The sequence below is a fragment of the Procambarus clarkii genome, chromosome 56, assembly GCF_040958095.1.
Source record: "Procambarus clarkii isolate CNS0578487 chromosome 56, FALCON_Pclarkii_2.0, whole genome shotgun sequence".
Taxonomy (NCBI): domain Eukaryota; kingdom Metazoa; phylum Arthropoda; class Malacostraca; order Decapoda; family Cambaridae; genus Procambarus; species Procambarus clarkii.
In genome coordinates, this window is record NC_091205.1 from 18,625,479 (window position 1) to 18,647,003 (window position 21,525).

The 21,525-nt window shown below is 39.9% G+C and overlaps 2 protein-coding genes across 6 annotated transcripts in view; one reads left to right on the forward strand and one right to left on the reverse strand.

The window, feature by feature from the left end:
• The window catches only part of LOC138353036 (uncharacterized), a 6,429-nt gene extending 143 nt beyond the window's left edge, over positions 1 to 6,286 (reverse strand). Inside the window, exons 1-3 of the mRNA XM_069305672.1 lie at positions 5,991 to 6,286; positions 788 to 866; positions 1 to 668 (exon numbers count right to left, since the gene is read on the reverse strand). The exon at positions 1 to 668 is cut by the window's left edge and continues 143 nt beyond it. Coding sequence (XP_069161773.1) covers positions 1 to 668; positions 788 to 866; positions 5,991 to 6,286 — 1,043 coding nt within the window. The remainder of the gene's footprint in view (positions 669 to 787; positions 867 to 5,990) is intronic.
• Positions 1 to 21,525, forward strand: part of LOC123770671 (glycine, alanine and asparagine-rich protein) — a 59,436-nt gene that overhangs the window by 32,610 nt on the left and 5,301 nt on the right. For 3 of the 5 annotated variants that reach the window (XM_069305802.1, XM_045762744.2, XM_069305804.1), the window contains 2 exons: positions 13,836 to 13,864; positions 14,439 to 15,383. In XM_069305802.1, coding sequence (XP_069161903.1) covers positions 13,836 to 13,864; positions 14,439 to 15,164 — 755 coding nt within the window. In that variant the 3' untranslated portion in view covers positions 15,165 to 15,383. Of the gene's footprint in view, positions 1 to 12,800; positions 12,871 to 13,835; positions 13,865 to 14,438; positions 15,384 to 21,525 lie in introns of those variants that run through there. The other 2 variants (XM_045762745.2, XM_069305803.1) reach the window with 2 other exon arrangements.

A 21,525-nucleotide genomic window follows, 5' to 3' on the forward strand; every position in this document is an offset into this window, starting at 1 on the left:
CCTCCATATCCACCGCCGGTACCCTTAGCCTTTGCTAATGCCTTAGCTGCTGCTGCCTGAGCTTGATTGGCTGCTCCCTGTGCGGATTGCAAATCGCTGATAACAACAACCTGTTGCTGATGGAGGGAGGCGGCGGCCTGCTGAGCCTGCCAGGCCATGGCCTCCTGTGCAGCCCTCACTGCTCGAGAAGCCTGCAGAGCATTAAATGCTTGAGCAGTAACGGCTCTAGCCTCCTGACGGGCAGCGGCCAAATCATTAGCTACAGCAACGGCCAAGTTGTAAGTGTTTTCTGCAGCCTGCTCAGCAGCAAAGGCTTGTCCAGAGAGTGAGGACTCGGCAAAGGCTGCAGCCTGCGCTCCCTGTGCAGCCTGTGTGATCTGTGCGGCCTGGGACTGTTTCTGGGCAGCTGCGGCTTGAGCTGTTTGCGCTGCGGCTACTGAAACGGCAGCAGCCTGGTTAGCTGCGGCCCGTGCGGCCGAGCTAGAAGCTCCTTGAAGACCAGCAGCAGCAGCAGAAGCCTGAGCGGCAGCCTGGTTGGCGATGTCAGCAGCAGAAGGTCCATGGCCTCCACCGCCTCCAGCACCAACGATCAAATAGCCGCCACCGCCACCACCTCCGCCACCTGCTCCATATCCAGCAGTGAAGGCTGTATTAAATCCTCGCTTGTCCTGGTGATAACCATTAATATTCATTAAAATTTGAAGTCGGAACAGGATAAGGTTTGATGAGTTCAGACATGATGTAAATCACCCGTTAACTACTAGTGTTACTGGTTTATTGTACTTACCCTCGAGGTCTCCTCAGACTCCGTCGTTGCTTTCTCGGGAAGACTGACAGCCACGCCTACGGAAAAGACAATTTTAACCCTGCACGAAAAATCGTACAAACAAAATAGATAATAAATACAAAACCAAAATTCCCCTACAAAAGTTTTCGATCTCGGCTAATCATCCAAGGAGTGCCGGACCAACTCCTCCAAGGAGTGCCGGACCAACTCCTCCAAGGAGTGCCGGACCAACCGGGCTGTGGTGAGTATGTGGGCCTGCGGGCCGCTCCAAGCAACAGCCTGGTGGACCAAACTCTCACAAGTCGAGCCTGGCCTCGGGCCGGGCTTGGGGAGTAGAAGAACTCCCAGAACCCCATCAACCAGGTATCATCGATTAAGATGAATTAAGTGCCACTGTCAGCATTAGATTTGGTTAATAACCTGCTAATCGGTTCATTCTTTTAAACTTATATTAGTTTAAGGAGTAGCGTGAATTCAAAATCTCAGTTTGAGTAAGTCTAGGGCATTAAAATTGAATATATTATCACTAAAGGCAAAATTCGTATATAATGTATTTCTTGGTTTCACAAAACAAATTTTTCAATATTAGTTTCCACATATAAAGATTAAATTTATACATTACTTTAGTGACAGGATCCAACATTTGCAGCTTTGCGTTAAATGGTATCCAAATCTCATGAAGTAAATTGGGACTAATTTATCTTTTTTATGGCATGATGTTTTTTCAGATTTGAGTAATATATACACTAGTCGTGTTCGTTTAGCGCTTTCTTTTAACAACAACTTCTCTAACTTATTTAGATTCTGCATGATTTATATTAATGTATTGAAGCCCCTAGTGTGTACACGCATTATTTATTGAACGTTGGTTTTGGGGGCTTTGCGCCTTAATGTAAATATCCTTCGAATATACGTTTTGTTACAATTGGCTATTCTTGCCCACTCAGCCCAGAAAAAAAATAAAAAAATCAGTCGAATTAAAAATAGTTACATAGTACTTCTAACGTAGATTAAGGGTAATCAAAAAATAAAATTACAGAAATATTTAGCCGAGAACCAACGATAAGCACTAAATTAAATCAGAATTCCTACCTAGAGCGAGGCACAGGACGAGAGAAGAGAGGGTGGCGCGCATCTTGCCTTGGAGTGAGCAGAGAGACTGATGGCTTGCACGCTGCTCCTTTGGTTTATATACCGATGAATGTGATGACGTCAGGGCGCACCTTCTCTTCATCGCTCAACGTGAATAGAAGACATGCTAGCTTGTATCATTATGTACAGCTGGAAACGATATCTAAATTAGTTTATGAAGAACTATGATAAAGCAATAATCAGGAATTTGTGCTGCTTGATGTGATCAGTACACTCCAGTTACGTGATAGATACAGACCATATGGACTGAATGGTATGTTAGTTACATAGCCTAATATGACCTTAATTTATACGAATGCTCAATATATATTTCAATTTTTGTCATAATCTTTTATGAAATTGGGGGAGCTCACTCTTCTGTATAAGTGATGTAACCTAGCTTCAAGTTATTAAGAAAGTATCACGTGGTTATCGGTTTGTATATTTTAAAATGCCCCATAATAGGCTATTGTTAATTAGCATAACTTAACAATATTTGACACTGGTTATTTTTCTCAATGGTACTATTTTAGGGGTCATGGTAGCAATTGTGTGTGTGTATATATATATATATATATATATATATATGTATATATATACATATATATATATATATATATATATATATATATATATATATATATATATATATATGTCGTACCTAATAGCCAGAACGCACTTCTCAGCCTACTATGCAAGGCCCGATTTGCCTAATAAGCCAAGTTTTCTTGAATTAATATATTTCTTCTAATTTTTTTCTTATGAAATGATAAAGCTACCCATTTCATTATGTATGAGGTCAATTTTTTGTTATTGGAGTTAAAATTAACGTAGATATATGACCGAACCTAACCAACCCTACCTAACCTAACCTAACCTATCTCTATCGGTTAGGTTAGGTTAGGTAGCAGAAAAAGTTAGGTTAGGTTAGGTTAGGTAGGTTAGGTAGTCGAAAAAACATTAATTCATGAAAACTTGGCTTATTAGGCAAATTGGGCCATGCATAGTTGGCTGAGAAGTGCGTTCTGGCTATTAAGTACGACATATATATATATATATATATATATATATATATATATATATATATATATATATATATATATATATATATATGTCGTACCTAGTAGCCAGAACGCACTTCTATGCCTACTATGCAAGGCCCGATTTGCCTAATAAGCCAAGTTTTCATGAAATAATGTTTTTTCGACTACCTAACCTACCTAACCTAACCTAACCTAACCTAACCTAACTTTTTTCGGCTACCTAACGTAACCTAACCTATAAAAATAGGTTAGGTTAGGTTAGGTAGGGTTGGTTAGGTTCCGTCATATATCTACGTTAATTTTAACTCCAATAAAACAAAATTTACCTCATACACAATGAAATGGGTAGCTTTATCATTTCATAAGAAAAAAATTAGAGAAAATATACTAATTCATGAAAACTTGGCTTATTAGGCAAATCGGGCCTTGAATAGTAGGCATAGAAGTGCGTTCTGGCTACTAGGTACGACATATATATATATATATATATATATATATATATATATATGCGAACAAGCCTGAATGGTCCCCAGGACAATATGCAACTGAAAACTCACACCCCAGAAGTGACTCGAACCCATACTCCCAGAAGCAACGCAACTGGTATGTACAAGACGCCTTAATCCACTTGACCATCACGACCGGACAAAATGAGGTGATAGCCGAGGCTATTTGAACCACCCCACCGCCGGCACTCGGATAGTAATCTTGGGCATAGCATTTTACCAAATCACCTCATTCTTTGGGGCACACGTGAGGAACATAAATGCGAACAAGCCTGAATGGTCCCCAGGACAATATGCAACTGAAAACTCACACCCCAGAAGTGACTCGAACCCATACTCCCAGAAGCAACGCAACTGGTATGTACAAGACGCCTTAATCCACTTGACCATCACGACCGGACAAAATGAGGTGATAGCCGAGGCTATTTGAACCACCCCACCGCCGGCACTCGGATAGTAATCTTGGGCATAGCATTTTACCAAATCACCTCATTCTTTGGGGCACACGTGAGGAACATAAATGCGAACAAGCCTGAATGGTCCCCAGGACAATATGCAACTGAAAACTCACACCCCAGAAGTGACTCGAACCCATACTCCCAGAAGCAACGCAACTGGTATGTACAAGACGCCTTAATCCACTTGACCATCACGACCGGACAAAATGAGGTGATAGCCGAGGCTATTTGAACCACCCCACCGCCTGGGAGTATGGGTTCGAGTCACTTCTGGGGTGTGAGTTTTCAGTTGCATATTGTCCTGGGGACCATTCAGGCTTGTTCGCATTTATGTTCCTCACGTGTGCCCCAAAGAATGAGGTGATTTGGTAAAATGCTATGCCCAAGATTACTATCCGAGTGCCGGCGGTGGGGTGGTTCAAATAGCCTCGGCTATCACCTCATTTTGTCCGGTCGTGATGGTCAAGTGGATTAAGGCGTCTTGTACATACCAGTTGCGTTGCTTCTGGGAGTATGGGTTCGAGTCACTTCTGGGGTGTGAGTTTTCAGTTGCATATTGTCCTGGGGACCATTCAGGCTTGTTCGCATTTATGTTCCTCACGTGTGCCCCAAAGAATGAGGTGATTTGGTAAAATGCTATGCCCAAGATTACTATCCGAGTGCCGGCGGTGGGGTGGTTCAAATAGCCTCGGCTATCACCTCATTTTGTCCGGTCGTGATGGTCAAGTGGATTAAGGCGTCTTGTACATACCAGTTGCGTTGCTTCTGGGAGTATGGGTTCGAGTCACTTCTGGGGTGTGAGTTTTCAGTTGCATATTGTCCTGGGGACCATTCAGGCTTGTTCGCATTTATGTTCCTCACGTGTGCCCCAAAGAATGAGGTGATTTGGTAAAATGCTATGCCCAAGATTACTATCCGAGTGCCGGCGGTGGGGTGGTTCAAATAGCCTCGGCTATCACCTCATTTTGTCCGGTCGTGATGGTCAAGTGGATTAAGGCGTCTTGTACATACCAGTTGCGTTGCTTCTGGGAGTATGGGTTCGAGTCACTTCTGGGGTGTGAGATATATATATATATATATATATATATATATATATATATATATATATTATATATATATATATATATATATATATATATATATATATATATATTATATATATATATATATATATATATATATATATATATATATATATATATATATATATATATATATATATATATATATATATATGAAGAACTATGATCACCCTTCCCACCTCACTCAAATGTAGATATAAAATCAGGGAAACGCAAGTTCTAATCAGTTGTGTATTTGTGAAGTCTTTGAAAATGTAATAAGTTTTACGAAACGCGCCCGTGTCGCGTCAGACTAGAAATAAAAATGAATTTTGGAGAAGTGATTTTTGATTTACCTCCAACAGTGAAGCATAATGTACGAAAGATTGAGAAAATTCGTGTTAGAATTATTAATCTTACTTTTTCGGTCATATTTAATAATATATGTCTACAGGAAAGACTGCTACCAAAATATACTAATATATATATATATATATATATATATATATGTCGTACCTAGTAGCCAGATTCCTCATAACCTAATCTCTGGTAATTTCAATTTTCTCCAAGGCTGCTTCGTTTTTCGCCACCTCTTTTAGAACAGTGAATTCTCATAGCTCTCTTGTGAAGACCTTCTGGAATCTCTTGTTGAGTTCTTCACACACCTCTTTGTCATTCTCTGAGTACACATCCCTCTCCATTTCACAGTTTCTTAACCTGTTCTTTTACTGTTGTTTTCATCCTGATGTGGCCGTATAGCAGTTTTGGTCTTTGCTTTATTTGCTGTCATTTTCAAACTGCTTCTCTTCTCACACTGAGGTACCCATCTCTGGCCCTCTGGTATCTCTCTCTGCCCTATGGTGTCCTGTTTTTTTTTTGTAGTTTCTCCATGTCCTTGGGCTTAGCTGCTTTGCTTTTTTACATGTCTGATTGAATCACGGATTCCCTTTTTGCTTTTCTTTTTTTCTTTTTTGGCCGGGATAAACCTGCTTTCTGCCTCCTACCACTTCTGGGTGATGCAGTCCATCATGCCTTGTACAGACTTTTCTCTGAGCTCTGTCGCCAATGGTATTCCTATTACAAAATTTCTCATCTCATCATAGTTTCCCCTTCGGTATGCCAACCTTTTGCTTTTCGGTCCTTTCCTTTGGTAGGTTGTTCCTACTTCTACCAGATACTCAAATGTTAGTACACTGTGGTCATTCATTCCTATTAGTGGTTCTGATTTGACTTCCCTTATGTCTGACTCGTTCAGCGTGAATATCAGATCAAGTCTGGCTGGTTCATCATTTCCTCTCATTCTTGTTGGCCCCTTGACATGTTGGCATATAAACTTTCTTGTAGTCACGTCTAATATTTTAGATCTCCATGTATTCACCTAGTTGTTCTTGTGGGCGTTGAGCTCTGCCCTTTCGGCCCGCCTCTCAACTGTTAATCAATCAAGTGTAACTAACTACTAACTATTTTTTTCTCCCCCCCCCCCACACACACACCCAGGAAGCAGCTCCGTAACAGCTGTCTATCTTTTACTGCTAAGTAACAGGGGCATCTGGGTGAAAGAAACCTTGCCCATTTGTTTCTGCCTGGTCCGGGAATTGAACCCGGGCCACAGAATTACGAGTCCTGCGCTGTCCGCTCAGCTATCAGACCCCTATGTGTGTGTGTGTACTCACCTTGTTGTGCTTGCGGGGGTTGAGTTTAGGCTCAACCCCCAAAGTGTGTGTAATTACCTAGGTGCAATTATCTAAGTGTAGTTACGGGATGAGAGCTATGCTCGTCGTGTCCCGTCTCCCAGTACTTTTTGCCGTATAAAGCTTTGAAACTACTGGCGGCTTTGGCCTCCACCACCTTGTCATTTAGTTTGTTCCAATCGTCTACCACTGTTTGCAAAATAAAATTTTTTAATGTTTTTTCGGCTCCTCTGCTTTCTTAACTTGAATCTGTCCTCTTGTTTGTGAAGTTGCTGGTTTCAGGAATTCCTCTTTGTCAATTTGTTCTATTCCTGTTAGTATTTTGTAAGTGGTGATCTTATCACCTCTTTTTCTTCTATCTTCTAGTTTCGGCACGTTTGACGCCTCTAGTCTCTCATCGAAACCTCTTGTTTTTTCAGTTTCGGAAGTCATTTCGTAATATGTCGTTGCACCTATTCCAGTATATTCCAAATTTGAGATTTGGGCACCATACAACTGCTGCATATTCTAATTTTGGTCTCACAAAAGCCATGAACAGCTTCTTCGCCATCCATATAATTAAAAGCAAGTCTGAAAAATTATCATCCACACTTCCGTGGAAATAAACAGAAGTATATTTACTTTAAAATTATTTATAAAGCTGTAATCCTTTACGCCACCGCCCACGGGATGGGTATGAGGTGCATAATAAAGAAAGAAATTGAATATTAGAGCACTGTGCAAGTTATATTTGACCCTACTCTTGTGATTTTAAATCTTGAAAGAACTGTAGCTTACTCATTACAATGTCTTTAACGATACAACCTTCATAACACCTTTTTTAAATATGTTGCCACTCTGTGTGATACAGATGATATAATAGAGCTTTATGTTAAAAGTGAGATAATAAAACTTTGCGTAGCCTGTTGACCAAACCACACACTAGAAGATGAGGAGACGACGACGTTTCGGTCCGTCCTGTACCATTATCAAGTCGATTGTGGGAGTATTATCAAGAGGGAGTTTTACATGTAGAGGATTGTATTATAAAAGTTGTGGATAATATAGTTTTATTTACACTACGTTATCGATGATTTATTTAACAGAGGTATTACTAGTTGTGTACATATTTGTATAGTCTAGTAAGGTACTGGTGTAATTATCCGAGCTATATTTTTTGAATTATGACATTGTTAGATAATTGAATCGTTTAAAATATTTGCATTGTTAGCTTTAGAACAGATTCGAAATATTCGTAAGTTTTGTAACAAAAAAAAGTGGCAGATTGGGATTTTTCATGAGCACCGCCAGCTCTTAACAAAAACTGTATAATCTTTCACATAGTCTAGGGTATCTGCATAAATGCAGATGTACCTATGTACATGACAAATGTAAACAGGGGTATAAAATTGATTCCTACTACACTTAGAGATGTATGAGTGCACTTGGTAAATGGTGCATTTCGCTAAAAGACTCTTAACACAAAACTGATAGTATGAATGCTCCGGCAGTTTCATTTGAGGTATTGTGGGCAACTGTGATGACTTTGTGTGCTTCAGAATACCCTCTTGCCAACGCAACACACCCTCATTGTTGCTCACTTCTATACATTGTCATGCTCCTCCATGTACCAACAGCTCAGGAAGTAAAAAGGATTATTTTACGAATGATATTTATTAAGAGAGGTTTCGCTTGTTGTGTACATAATGCAATGAATAGTTTTAAACAAAATGTCATTGATTTGGGGAAATTGTTATTATCTCAGAGAAAATTTCGTTTCGTGATTATTTTTACGCTGTGAATTTATCTTCGTACACCAGCTTTTTCTCCATGATATAGGTTTTGTAGAGTTATCAATATTTCCTCCTTGGTATTGATATTACAGTTGAGAGGTCTGATTTAAATTTGTTTTGTCAGGGAGAGGCAGCCTCTGTATGCATACACGTTAGGCTTATATCGAGTCCCCCAAGGTGGAACTACTGACCTTCCCCCAGGATGCATCCCCACAATAAAGCTAAACTCACGCTGCATGAAATGGCAAACCATCTTATTACTAAGGATAAAATATCTGAAATTCTTCTACTGTATCCATATTTCGCTTCCAGTAGATAAACGACATATGAAATTAAGAAACCAGTAATGTATTGTGAAGACTAATGATAACAAATAGCAGCTCCCCTGTGGCCCTGTAATATCTATAGTTGCATAGCTAAAGCAATTATGTATTAGCGAAAAGACCTACTATAAATGTATAATGATTAACTGTAAATACATAGTCATTGAAGTAGAACAAGCTCTCTTACTCGCTGACAGTATAATTATAAGGTGAGCAAGAGAGATGTAATTGTTAATGTAATAATCACCTTTGAGGTCTGATAAAGACTTTTGTGCTCTCTCTGTAATCCTTTTTTGCGCTACCGCTTAAGGATGAGTATGGGTTGCACAATAAACTAGTCGCCTTCGGCGGCAACACCCAAAAACAGTTACTAAGTCCCGGGTACCTGTTTACTGCTAGGTGAACAGAGGCATAAGAGGAAAGGAAACGTCCCCAATCATTCCGTGCCGCCCGGAATAGAAATTATCCGCCCGGTTTGTCCCGGCCGATACCATTATCATCGCTACTGGTCCAATCGTGTGGTGTCCGTCATACAGAAGAGCGTTTGTTACCCTGTATGACATGGCAGGTGCAGTGAGTAAACATGAGAAGGATAGAGGGTATCCTTGGCAAGCAGTGACAGTCCACTCAGTACCGCCGCCATGGTGAGTGAGGAAGGTGGTGGTAGTAAGGTGACGTGTTGAGAGACGAGGATGGTGGTTATTACCAGTCCTGTGGTAGTGTTGGCACGTGTTCTGTCGTATGCAACAATGCATTGCAATGTGTATTAAATCCGGAGTAAATTCAGTAAGCCTGTATTAAAAATTCAATATTATATATAAAAGCGTTAAGTAAAAATTATCAACAATTTGTAATATTTTTATCATGCAAAATGACTAGTTATTGAAATTGTTTAGTAATAAATCACAGCAAAAATTGTAGCCTTCGTCGTGTTTTTGTATGTTCCCGGACCATTATGTCTTCCTCTTACCTCTGCCACCTGATCTGTTCCCTTTCTTCGTGACGGACCATTTTCTTTCATCACTTTTTTACTCTTACACAAAAAGTGGTGTTCTGTTGTTTAAAGGACCTATCAGATACTTGCATGCAGCTTGCAATGGTCTCTAAACTGTAACACGGAAAATACTATCTTCCTCAAGTTCTTCAAATTTGATTTAATTTCAGATGGGGGGTTGAAGTTTAACACGTTGATGGGTCTGTACCGTAGTTCAAATTTAGAACATTCGCTGCAGAAACATGTGAACCTGTGTTCGAGTCCTGGCATGGTGGACCAATTGGACACCGATTTTTCACTTAGGCCATTATCAGATCCAATGGTGGGCAGGTTCACGATGTGTATGTAAAGCGTTGTGAAACAGAGAGTGGGAGAGTTTGCGACATTGCCTTAGAGTGGTGTGCGCCTCAGGTGTAAAGAGTCCAGACATACTACATGGAACTGAATGAAGCTCGAGAGGCTCTCGGCCATTGTTCATTGGTTTCATTGTAGGCACGAATGGTGAATATATGCTGGTAATTAATTAATTGAGTTACTTAATTACATGAGATAAAATGTTGGTAATAAATGTAATAGCTTTTTTTCATTCGTGTTGTTTTATTGGGTTATTGAAAAAACTAATTCCTCTACTGATTACAGTGAAAACTTCGTTTTTAAAACTTCACTGCTTTCATGTGAAGCATGAAAGCATTTCCTGGGGTTCAGTTCCTGAACTCATTATGTGCCTCTGTAACCCTTTCCACCACCGCCCACGGGATGGGTATGGGGTGTATAATAAAGAAAGAAATTGTATTCCATGTAATTATTTTAAAACTTATTAGTTTATTTTCAGATATATGCATTTAGCAATCAAATTCTTTAGAAATTTAAACGTAGTCTTCAATAACTAAATTGATGTATCAATTTGTGAATGTTCCTTTTCCTTTAAAATGTAGTTCTTGCACTAGGTTGAAAATATTGTCTTTCCTGTCTTTTTGTTTGCATGTTTTTTTGCATCGAGACTTCTTCAACTGCCACAGATCTCCCTCCCTCCCTCTTACCGTCCTTCCCTCTCCGCCCGTTCCTTCCTCCCACCCTCCCTACCTTCTCTCCTCCTACCCTCCCTCCTCCCGTCCGTCCGTCCGTCCCTCTCTCCCTCCCTCCCTCCCTCCCTCCCTCCCTCCCTCCCTCCCTCCCTCCCTCCCTCCCTCTCCCTCTCTCCGCCCGTCCCTCCTCCCGTCCTTCCGTTTGTCCGTCCCTCCCTCCCTATCGTCCGTCCCTCCTTCTTGTCCCTCCCTCCTCCCGTCCTTCCCTCCTCCCGCCCTTCCCTCCTCCCGCCCTTCCCTCCTCCCGCCCTTCCCTCCTCCCGTCCTTCCCTCTCTCCGTCCATCCGTCCCTATCTCCGGCCGTCCGTCCCTCCTTGCTCCCCCCGTCCTTCCCTCTCCGGCCGTCCGTCCCTCCCTCCCCCCGTCCGTCCGTCCCTCCCCACGTCCGTCCGTCCCTCCCTCCCCCCTCCCATCCGTCCCTTCCTCCCTCCACCCTATCCCTCCCTCGCGTCATTATGGTCATTATTGACCTGTCTTAACATTCGCTGCATGTTCACTTACCTCTTTTTTTTGTTCTCTACTGTTTCTTTTTGTAGCGCTCAAAATTACTAAAAAAAATTCTATAGATAGCTTAATCATCTCCGAGTCTTTATTCTGATTACTAGCGCTAAATAGCTTATAATCAACATTTAACATGCTTGTTTCTGTAACAAGACAAAAATACAAACGCATAGCCCTTATAAAAAGGATTCGAGCCAAACTGATGTGGATTCCCCTCATATAGGTCGGTGCTCTAACTCAAGTTGGAGTAAATAAACACAGATTTGAACATAATCTCAGGCTACCAAGCAGAAGTCTTAAAACTTTAATCAAACGAAAAATCTCGGATGCAGAGTGCAAACAGGCATTTGTAGATCCAGTTTGTATTAGTCCCAGCTAAATGTGCTAAACAAAACATATTTTTAACCGATATTTATAGTAGACTAGTAAATATTGTCACAATTGGACTATGATTTGAAGATAAGTATCTCAGACAGTTCAGCTTGCAGATGTACGGGAAAATATATCGCATGAAATGTAATGTGCGTGAAGAAAGACAGGATCACGCACCTCATCAATGTTTTTAAGACTGAAAGTTGAGCCTTAAGAGAGAGTTAAGCTATTGTTGCGTGAAATGGCACACCACTTCATTGTTAACGATGCTTGCACCTGAAATTTTTACACTGTAATTCATAGCCCAAATCTGATATTTTTACAAGAAAATTACAAAACTTGTTTATAGTACCTTTTTGAAATACTATACAAACTATTATCTGAGTAATTTAACTCCAATAAGAAATTTTACATTATTATACGTAAGAGTTTCAGTACAAACAGTAAATTTGACTATTACTATCATAATTTTATGAACTATGCTTGAAAACTGTAACCATGTGACATTACTCACTGGGGTGTGATTAAGGCTTTTTGCGCCCTCTAGTATCATATTGAGCTACAACTCAAATGATGGGTATGTGGTGCACAATAAACTAACGAATGCTGGTGGCACCAAATCCACGGCAACTCTCCATAGATGCTGTGTGCGTTTCTGGAAGACAATCTTAAAAATAAATTATGCAGCATGGAACATTTGAAAACTCAAATTATGAATAAGTAGATATGTTAATATTGAACATTTGTGAGAGATAATAGGTTAATTAAAGTTATATAAAATCTTGAATGCTGTGCAGAACCTGTACAGCCGAACAGAGAAAGCAGTGTTCGAGTAAAGATATTATATATTCTCTATATTTGGTCCTATGAAGTATGATCATATATTAAAACAACATTCAGTTAATTTGAGTGGCTCGTGATGACTGAGTTTACAGTTGATATTTAACATGTCTTCGAGTAGTCTTTAGAAACGACAGTGGACGCTGAACAAAGAATTAAGGCGACGCGTATGCATGAGAGGGCGGGGTCGGGGTATAAATAGCAGCGGTTGCGGCCCTCAGCATCACTTGCTCCTCCTCCGGCAACGACACCACAGCTCCTAAGTCATGTTGTCTTGCAAGTTCCTCCTCGTGGCCCTCACTCTCGGTATGCAGTCACTTCCGTCGATTTCCCCGGGGTTAAAATGCAGTGGTTAAACTTAACTAAAAGCGTAAAACTAAGCAACCGTTAATAAACCACGGCAATTTTTACGTTAGGGTCGATAGCCTAACAAATGTAGTGCGTTCATTAAGAGGACAGGTTGAGATCTGAGTCCCCTACGCCCACCCAAGTTTGTTATGCCTTGCAAGCTTTTTCTCATTTTAGGAAAATGTCTATTTAATATTTAGTTTAATTTTAAAAATATATCGGGTATTTTCCCATTGATAAAAACAAGAAGGCCCTTGCAAACTGACAAGACGTGAACACAAATTCATACAAAAAACAGGAATACTATTTATTTGGTTATACCAAGCAAAATAAGCATACTATCATTTCTTATTAAAAATCGTTTTACTCTGTTTTGTGATACAAAAATGTATTGGTGGAAATCTGAGGCTTGTATGAATGCAGTTATGCCATATATATATGCGGGTCTATACTGTAGCAGTGACATAGTTCCCGTTTCTGTTGAAAGCATAGAAGCCAATTTGTCATTAACGTACGAAAACTTTCCTTCAAGATTACTTATTTCAGTTCCAGACGCATTTATAACTACTATTTTTTTACAAGCTTATTTAATACTTCGGTCTAAAATTAGTTTCACGAGCCGAAGTTTTTTTTTTGATGTATTTGATATTTATTACTAGAAATACATTACAATTGCAATATGTTTATATACGTTTCTTTGGAGATGGCCTTTGCATATCTCTACAACGTTTAAGCATGATTGTCAATAATATTGCCAACTGCAATTATAAAGATAGTATTAATTTATATTAACGTTACAAGATTGGCAACATGTCTTACATAAGCTATGCAGGGGACCAATTTTAAGTTAAATAGTAAAATTTTAATATAAACCTTATACTGCATGCAAGATTTTTTAAGCGTTTTTGTTGTTTTTATTACAGGTGTGGCAACTGCTGAGGAAGTCTCGAGGGTGAGTACACATCTTTGTCTGCCTTGGTCATTCTTTGTGCTGATAATAACTGATGAGAGATGCTCTTTATATTCTTCATTTATCATAATGACGGTGTTAATGTCAGAATTAACCTTTCCATCACCAATAACTTTATATCTTAATTTCCGATGAAGATTTACCAGTTGGTATAAGCCTAATAGAACGTATATTTGCTATATTTAAGCATTCATAGCGTACAGTATTTACATTATTAGCCCTTGAGGTTATATCTCATTAATCCTAAATGGGTTTAAAGTCGATTTGTTCTTGCCCCCGCTATTGTGAATTTACTCTGAAACTGATGTCTTTTGTATCGACATCCGTTACTTCCTGTAATTGTTTATATTTGTTGAAGGCTCATATTGTCTCTAAGTAAACTTAGCTTAGTCTCTGTCCATCATGTATAATGGAAAATGCAATTATTTTGTTCACATCTACTAAAATATTATTTTTTTAAGACTACAGAAAAATATATTGTTGACGGGACTGGAAACTATCCTTTAATCAGACACTTCTGCTATTGTATCCATACGTTGTCATGTAATTGTAACAGGAAAAACGTGGGTTCGCTGGCGGCTATGGCGGCGGCTACGGAGGCGGCGGTGGCGGTGGAGCTTACGGTAATGGTGGCAGCTACCTGGTGGTGGGCGGCTACGGTCATGGGGGTCACGGCCCTTCTGCCGCAGACATCGCTAACCAAGCTGCCTCTCAGGCCACCGCTGCTTTTGCTAGTCTAGGAGGTGCAGCTCATTCTGCAGCTGCCGGAGCCGCTGCAGGTGCCGCAGCTGCTGCTGCCGCTGCTTCACAGACAGCTCAAGCTGCCGCAGCCAACAGACATGCACAGGCCGCACAGATCACCCAGGCTGCACAAGGAGCTCAGGCGGCGGCCTTCCAGGAGGCATCACTGGCTGGTAAGGCCCACAAGGCTGAGCAAGCGGCTAAGGTGGCTCATTCCATGGCTCGTGCTCTGGTCAGTAATTTGGGTCAGGTTTCTGGCGAGACCAACGCCCTGGCAGGTCAGGCTACTGGCAGTCTTGCTGCCCAGGAAAGCGTCCTCAACTCTCAGAACTCCATGGCGTGGCAGGCGCAACAGGCAGCCAACTCTCTGCGCACACAGCAGAATGTGGTCATCAACGATTTGCACTCGGCCGCAGGAGCCGCCTCTCAGGCACAGATCGCAGCATCCAAAGCTCTCGCCAAGGCAAAAGGGGCTAACAACGGAGGGTTTGGGGGTTACGGAGCAGGACATGGGTTCGGATACGGAGGAGGCTACCACTAAAGACAGAGAAGAAATCTCGCCCTCCAGTGAATCCGATAAACTGTTGGATGCAGATTTGGTGGAAGGCGTTAGTAGGAGCAGCAGCATGAAGAATGTCAGTAGTAGGGCTTGCAGGGTGTTGTCGTACCAGATACTTCTGTACGCCGCTGCAGTATTACAATTATTGTACATACCCTCCTAGTAATAAAATATGGAGGCTTTAATAATAAACACACATATGAAGACAATTCTTTGTTTAAGATCTTTTTTTACCACTTGACTTTTAATTTTATGTGTATCACTGCTCCAATGTCTTGCTATATTGCCGTAAGAATTGTCAGCAGCTTTCAATGATATTTAATATATACATATACAGTATATCTATATATACTGTATTGGAGGGGACCTAAACATTCCCTCTAATGCGTTATGTCTGGTTTCCTCCGAGGCTAAGGATCCCCTTCTTCCAGCCAGAGGTGGTACTCCCTTCCCTTGTTAATTAATATTAAAAAAAACTTATACAATATATATATATATATATATATATATATATATATATATATATATATATATATATATATATATATATATATATATATATATATATATATATATATAGTGTATATTCACATTTTTATGAAAATAATTACACACTATTTTGAGTGAATGCTACACAGTAATCATCTATACACATCCGTATATGCTGAAATACATGTGAAGAACCTCTCTCACACTCACAGCTCCCTGACAAGAGAGAGCAAGCTTAGCTTAGCTGCCAACACCCACACACATCGTGTCAGCAAGGCGGACAGCCCGCCTGCTTTCATACCTCTCACTGTATTTCCCGCTTCTAAACTTTCCTTCACCTATGCCTCTCCATCCTATTTACTCCGAAAAGAAATGAAATCACAAAGAAACGTAGACTGAATATTCTAGTCCTAAACCAGGATCCTCTTCTGCTGAAGAGGATCTAAAGCTCTTCGTTTGCATGCAAGCAAAAATAATATATATATATATATATATATATATATATATATATATATATATATATATATATATATATATATATATATATATATATATATATTATTTATATATATATATATATTATTTATATATATATATTATATATATATATATATATATATATATATATATATATATATATATATATATATATATATATATATATATATATATATAACGCTCTTTTGTTTGTTTCCTTTGTGTTATGTGACAAAACTTTCAACCTCACAACATGGATCTATAGTTCAAAACTATATTACTGGGCGTTACGTTGTGGGGTAGATATACTGTATTTATATTGTGGTAGAATTGCTGGTGACTGATATAATCAGTACTTCGTCAAGTTTAATACAAATGTTATGGGCATAAATACCGAACTGTGTATTTAAGAGTTTAGTACTAAACTCTCTTTTGGATTAGAGTACAGGACACTTTTTAGTAGATCCCGACCTAACGATCCCGGTATTTGAAAAGTTTTAAGTCATAAATCCTAATTTGCTCTTTAAATATTTTGCTTCCAAATGACTACCCTGTATTCACCTAGTTGTGCTTGTGGGGGGGGGGGGGGGCGAGCTCTGGCTCCTCGGTCCCGCCTCTCAACTGCCAATCAACTGATGTATAGATTCCTGTGTGTTTGGGACAGTGACACCAACGTTGTCATTGGTTGGTAACGTTTTATTTTGCTCTCCGGTGAGAAAACTATAGAGTTTGATGGATCTAAAAATTACAATAGTGTCAAATCCTCTCCGGCAGAACAGTTCGAAATAACAGGGTGTGACTGATAAAGATATAGAGTATATATTACAAAGCGTGAGTGTTAATAACAGTGCCTTAATATGCTTGTGGGAGGTTCATGCCTAAATTGGGTTGGATCAGCATATTAAATTTTGGGAATGTATAAAATGAAACTGAATTTATGTTTAGAATTACCATTCTATTTAAGATATTGAATAAGTATTTCAAACAGGGACAAGCATTTTCGTAGCGTACACTTTAAGCAAACAAAATTACGAAAAATTTATTTTACACTTTTCACGATTGGAAATTATAACGGAAGTAAGTGATATTAGTATAAATGTATGTGGTTAAATTGATTCCAAACATTATAACTGGAAGTATTGTTAATCGACTTTTGGATGAAAACAATGACACAACGATATGTTGGGATTGGTAAATCTCAATGTATTAATTGTAAATGTATTAATTGGTTACCGGTATATGACGACGGTTAAACGTAGCCGCCTCGTATAAGATGTCCCAAGCCGCGGTCCAGCAGACGAACACACATTGATGCCTGCGTGTTTACAAACACCTGCCCCACGAGATACTCTTCGTGTGGGCGGACTCCTGGTTCAACCTTGATGCCGAGCGGACGTCTGGCCGAGCGGACGTCTGGATACCTCCTCCGCCTTGGAGTCGCCGGATCACGTCCTGTTTTCGCGTTTTGGCTTTGCTACTGCCATTTAGCATCCCTCTTCAACGGTCCGATTGTACGACGCCTGGCGCACATCACGCCTTGGGTCACGGGATTGTTGATAGATTTTTTTTTTGTTTTTTGGCGTGTTCTGGCTGGTTCTCCCGGCGGCGTGACGGTGTTCGGGGGCCTTCTTAGCCGAGAGGTGCCGGGGGTTGGCGGGTCTTGGTGCCCTCAGCCGTGGTGGGCGGCCGGCTTCTGCTCTGCCGGAGGACACTGGATGATTTTTTGCGATTTAGTTGGGGGCCGAGTTTTGGTTTTGCTACCTGGTGTTTGGAACGGGGCCGGTGCTTGTCACCCTGAGGGACTCCTGGAACTCCCCAATCATCTGCCTGACTGTGCATTTATTTGCTGTATGGCATATTAGTTTCAAGTGATTGTCGTCACTCGTTTCGCGTTTTGGCTTGGCGTTTCACCTTTCCTGGCTTCGCAATTCACCCTTAACGGGTACGCCGGGGCGCATCCGATCCCACGATCGTCGTCGCCCCTAAATCAACAACAACAACATACTCATACTCTTCGTGTTATCTTAGCATTTAGCATAGATAATACCCCATTTTAGAAGTGCTGTATATATAAATGAGAATGCACGGTTCTTTTGAAGTGTCGTAGATATGGAAATACTGTCTACGGTTCTTAGAATTGCTGTAGATATGACAATACACAGTTGTTCACAAGTGCCACATTAGTCCGAGAAAAATGAGTGAATGTAATAACACGACAATAATTGGTTGGTGATGCCTACTCGGCGATTTAGACGGCTTTCACAGTTGATGTTATTTAAAACAATTATTAAAAACAGAGACAAGAACTAAGGTTCGACCATGGGCGCTTTTGACCATAAAATATGAACGAGACTGGTCCTGTCACCGACACGCAGCCCCAGTTTATATTAAAGTAAAAAATTCTTCTGTGGGGAGCAGGTCTAATATACAGTTAACAAAATTCATATGCGAAAAATCATTTTTTTAAACAAAATATAACATGACAGGCAATTAATTTTTGTAAGCAAGGGGAGCTTGAGGCGCACACATGGAATTTGTTTCACTGCGAATATTATATACGGTTCCGAACTGGGTAATAACTTCACAGATAGTTGGCTCCTAATCCCGTGAATTATTATTGCCACTATGGTATATTAGTGCTATTGATATTACTATTTTTAAAATTGCTGCTAATGTTTCCTCAGTTGTATTTACGTAGCATTTAGTGCATTATTGATATATTTATCCAGCCAAATCTGGCCTTGGTATTTTTTTGTGAATGTCCTTCTTTAAGTCAAGACCATGTTGTTTACAAGAATGCAACTTGAGTATACCTTATCAAAGTTCTCTCATGTATAAAGTGAGAGTTATATCAACAACCACTTTTTCAGTTGGTTGTTTGGCTAGTTTGTCTACAAAGTCACAGTCTTTAATGACTGTATGAAGATAGCCACACACAGTTTAGCGTGTCTCGCTGTCTACAATGTCGATGGTAAACATTGTATGTGCTAATCAGTGTCGTAGGTGTTGTTCAGTGCGTTATAATCTGGAAGAAAATAAGGAGGTTGAAACAGTTAAAAACTCTGATTTCAGGAGAGGACATTATGGGGAACTTAGAAATGTCTTTAAGGAATTTGACTGGAAAGACTTACTGTTAGGAAATGAAGTAAATGAGATGTATGTAAAGTTTTGTGAAATACTGTATATGATAAAGGCACAAAAATATATACCAAAGCAGAGATGCAGAACCAGGAAACAGGATTGGTTCAACAGAAATTACTAGAGGGCCAGAGACTAAAAGACACAAGCATGGGATCGATATAGGAAGAGGCCAAATCCCCAAACATATCAGCTATACAAAGATGTGAGAAACAACTACACAGCAGTGAGGAAAAAGGCAGAAAGAAATTTTGAAAAAAGGATTGCGGACAAATGTAAAGCAGAACCAAGCCTATTCTATAAATTCATAAACAACAAATTGCAGGTAAAGGATAATATTCAGAGGTTGAAAATGGGAAACAGATTCACGGAAAACGAAAAGGAAATGTGTTCAACATTAAACGAAAAGTTCCAAAGTGTGTTTGTACAAAATGAAATCTTCAGGGAACCAGACACAATAAGAATTCCAGAGAACAACATAGAGTACATAGAGGTGTCTAGAAATGAATTGGAAAAAATGCTCAAGGAGCGTGAGTAAGAACAAAGCAGTTGGCCCAGATGGAGTTTCACCATGGGTTCTGAGAGAATGTGCACCTGCGCTCAGCATTCCACTTCAACTGATTTTCCGGGCATCCCTGTGTACAGGAGTCATAGCAGATGTGTGGAAAAAAAGCTAACATAGTTCCAGTCTACAAAAGTGGGAACAGGAAGATCCCCTTTCATCTATAGACCTGTATCACTGGCAAGTGTAATAGTCAAAGTATTGAAATAAATCATTAAAACTAAATAGATAGAACATCTGGAGAAAAACTATATAATATCAGAAAGACAGTATGCTTTTCGATCTGGAAGAGCCTGTGTAACGAATTTACTCAGTTTCTATGATCGAGCCACAGAGATAATACAGGAAAGATGTGGTTGGGTTGACTGCTTATCTGGACCTAAAAAAAGACTTTTGACAGAGTCTCACACAAGAGGCTGTTCTGGAAACTGGAACATGCTGGAGGAGTGACTGGGAGACTTCTGACATGGATGAAAAACTTTCTAACTAACAGACAGATGAGGGCAGTAATCAGAGACAATGTATCTGACTGGAGGAGTGTCACTAGCAGAGTACCATAGGGTTCAGTTCTTGCACCAGTAATGTTCATTGTCTACATAAATGATCTACCAGATGGAATACAGAATTATATGAACATGTTTGCTGATGATGCTAAGATAATAGGGAAGATAAGAAACTTAGATGATTGTCATGCCCTTCAAGAAGACCTGGACAGAATAAGTATATGGAGCACCACTTGACAATTGGAATTTAATGTATATAAATGCCATGTTTTGGAATGTGGAATAGGAGAACACAGACCTCACACAGCCTATAAATTATGTGAGAAATCTTTAAAGAAGTCTGATAAAGAAAGAGATTTAGGGGTTATCTATTGTATCTTGTGTGTGTGTGTGTGTATAATTACCTAAGTGTAATTACCTAAGTGTAGTTACAGGATGAGAGCTACGCTCGTGGTGTCCCGTCTTCCCAGCACTCTTTGTCATATAACGCTTCGAAACTACTGACGGTCTTGGCCTCCACCACCTTCTCACTTAACTTGTTCCAACCGTCTACCACTCTATTTGCAAAGGTGAATTTTCTTATATTTCTTCGGCATTTGTGTTTAGCTAGTTTAAATCTATGACCTCTTGTTCTTGAAGTGCCAGGTCTCAGGAAATCTTCCCTGTCGATTTTATCAATTCCTGTTACTATTTTGTATGTAGTGATCATATCACCTCTTTTTCTTCTGTCTTCTAGTTTTGGCATGTTTAATGCTTCTAACCTCTCCTCGTAGCTCTTACCCTTCAGTTCTGGGAGCCACTTAGTAGCATGTCTTTGCACCTTTTCCAGTTTGTTGATGTGCTTCTTAAGATATGGGCACCACACAACAGCTGCATATTCTAGCTTTGGCCTAACAAAAGTCATGAACAATTTCTTTAGTATATCGCCATCCATGTATTTAAATGCAATTCTGAAGTTAGAAAGCATTGCATAGGCTCCTTGCACAATATTCTTTATGTGGTCCTCAGGTGATAGTTTTCTATCTAGAACCACTCCTAGATCTCTTTCTTTATCAGAATTCTTTAAAGATTTCTCACATGATATATAAGTTGTGTGGGGTCTATGTTCTCCTATTCCACATTCCATAACATGACATTTATTAACATTAAATTCCATTTGCCAAGTGGTGCTCCA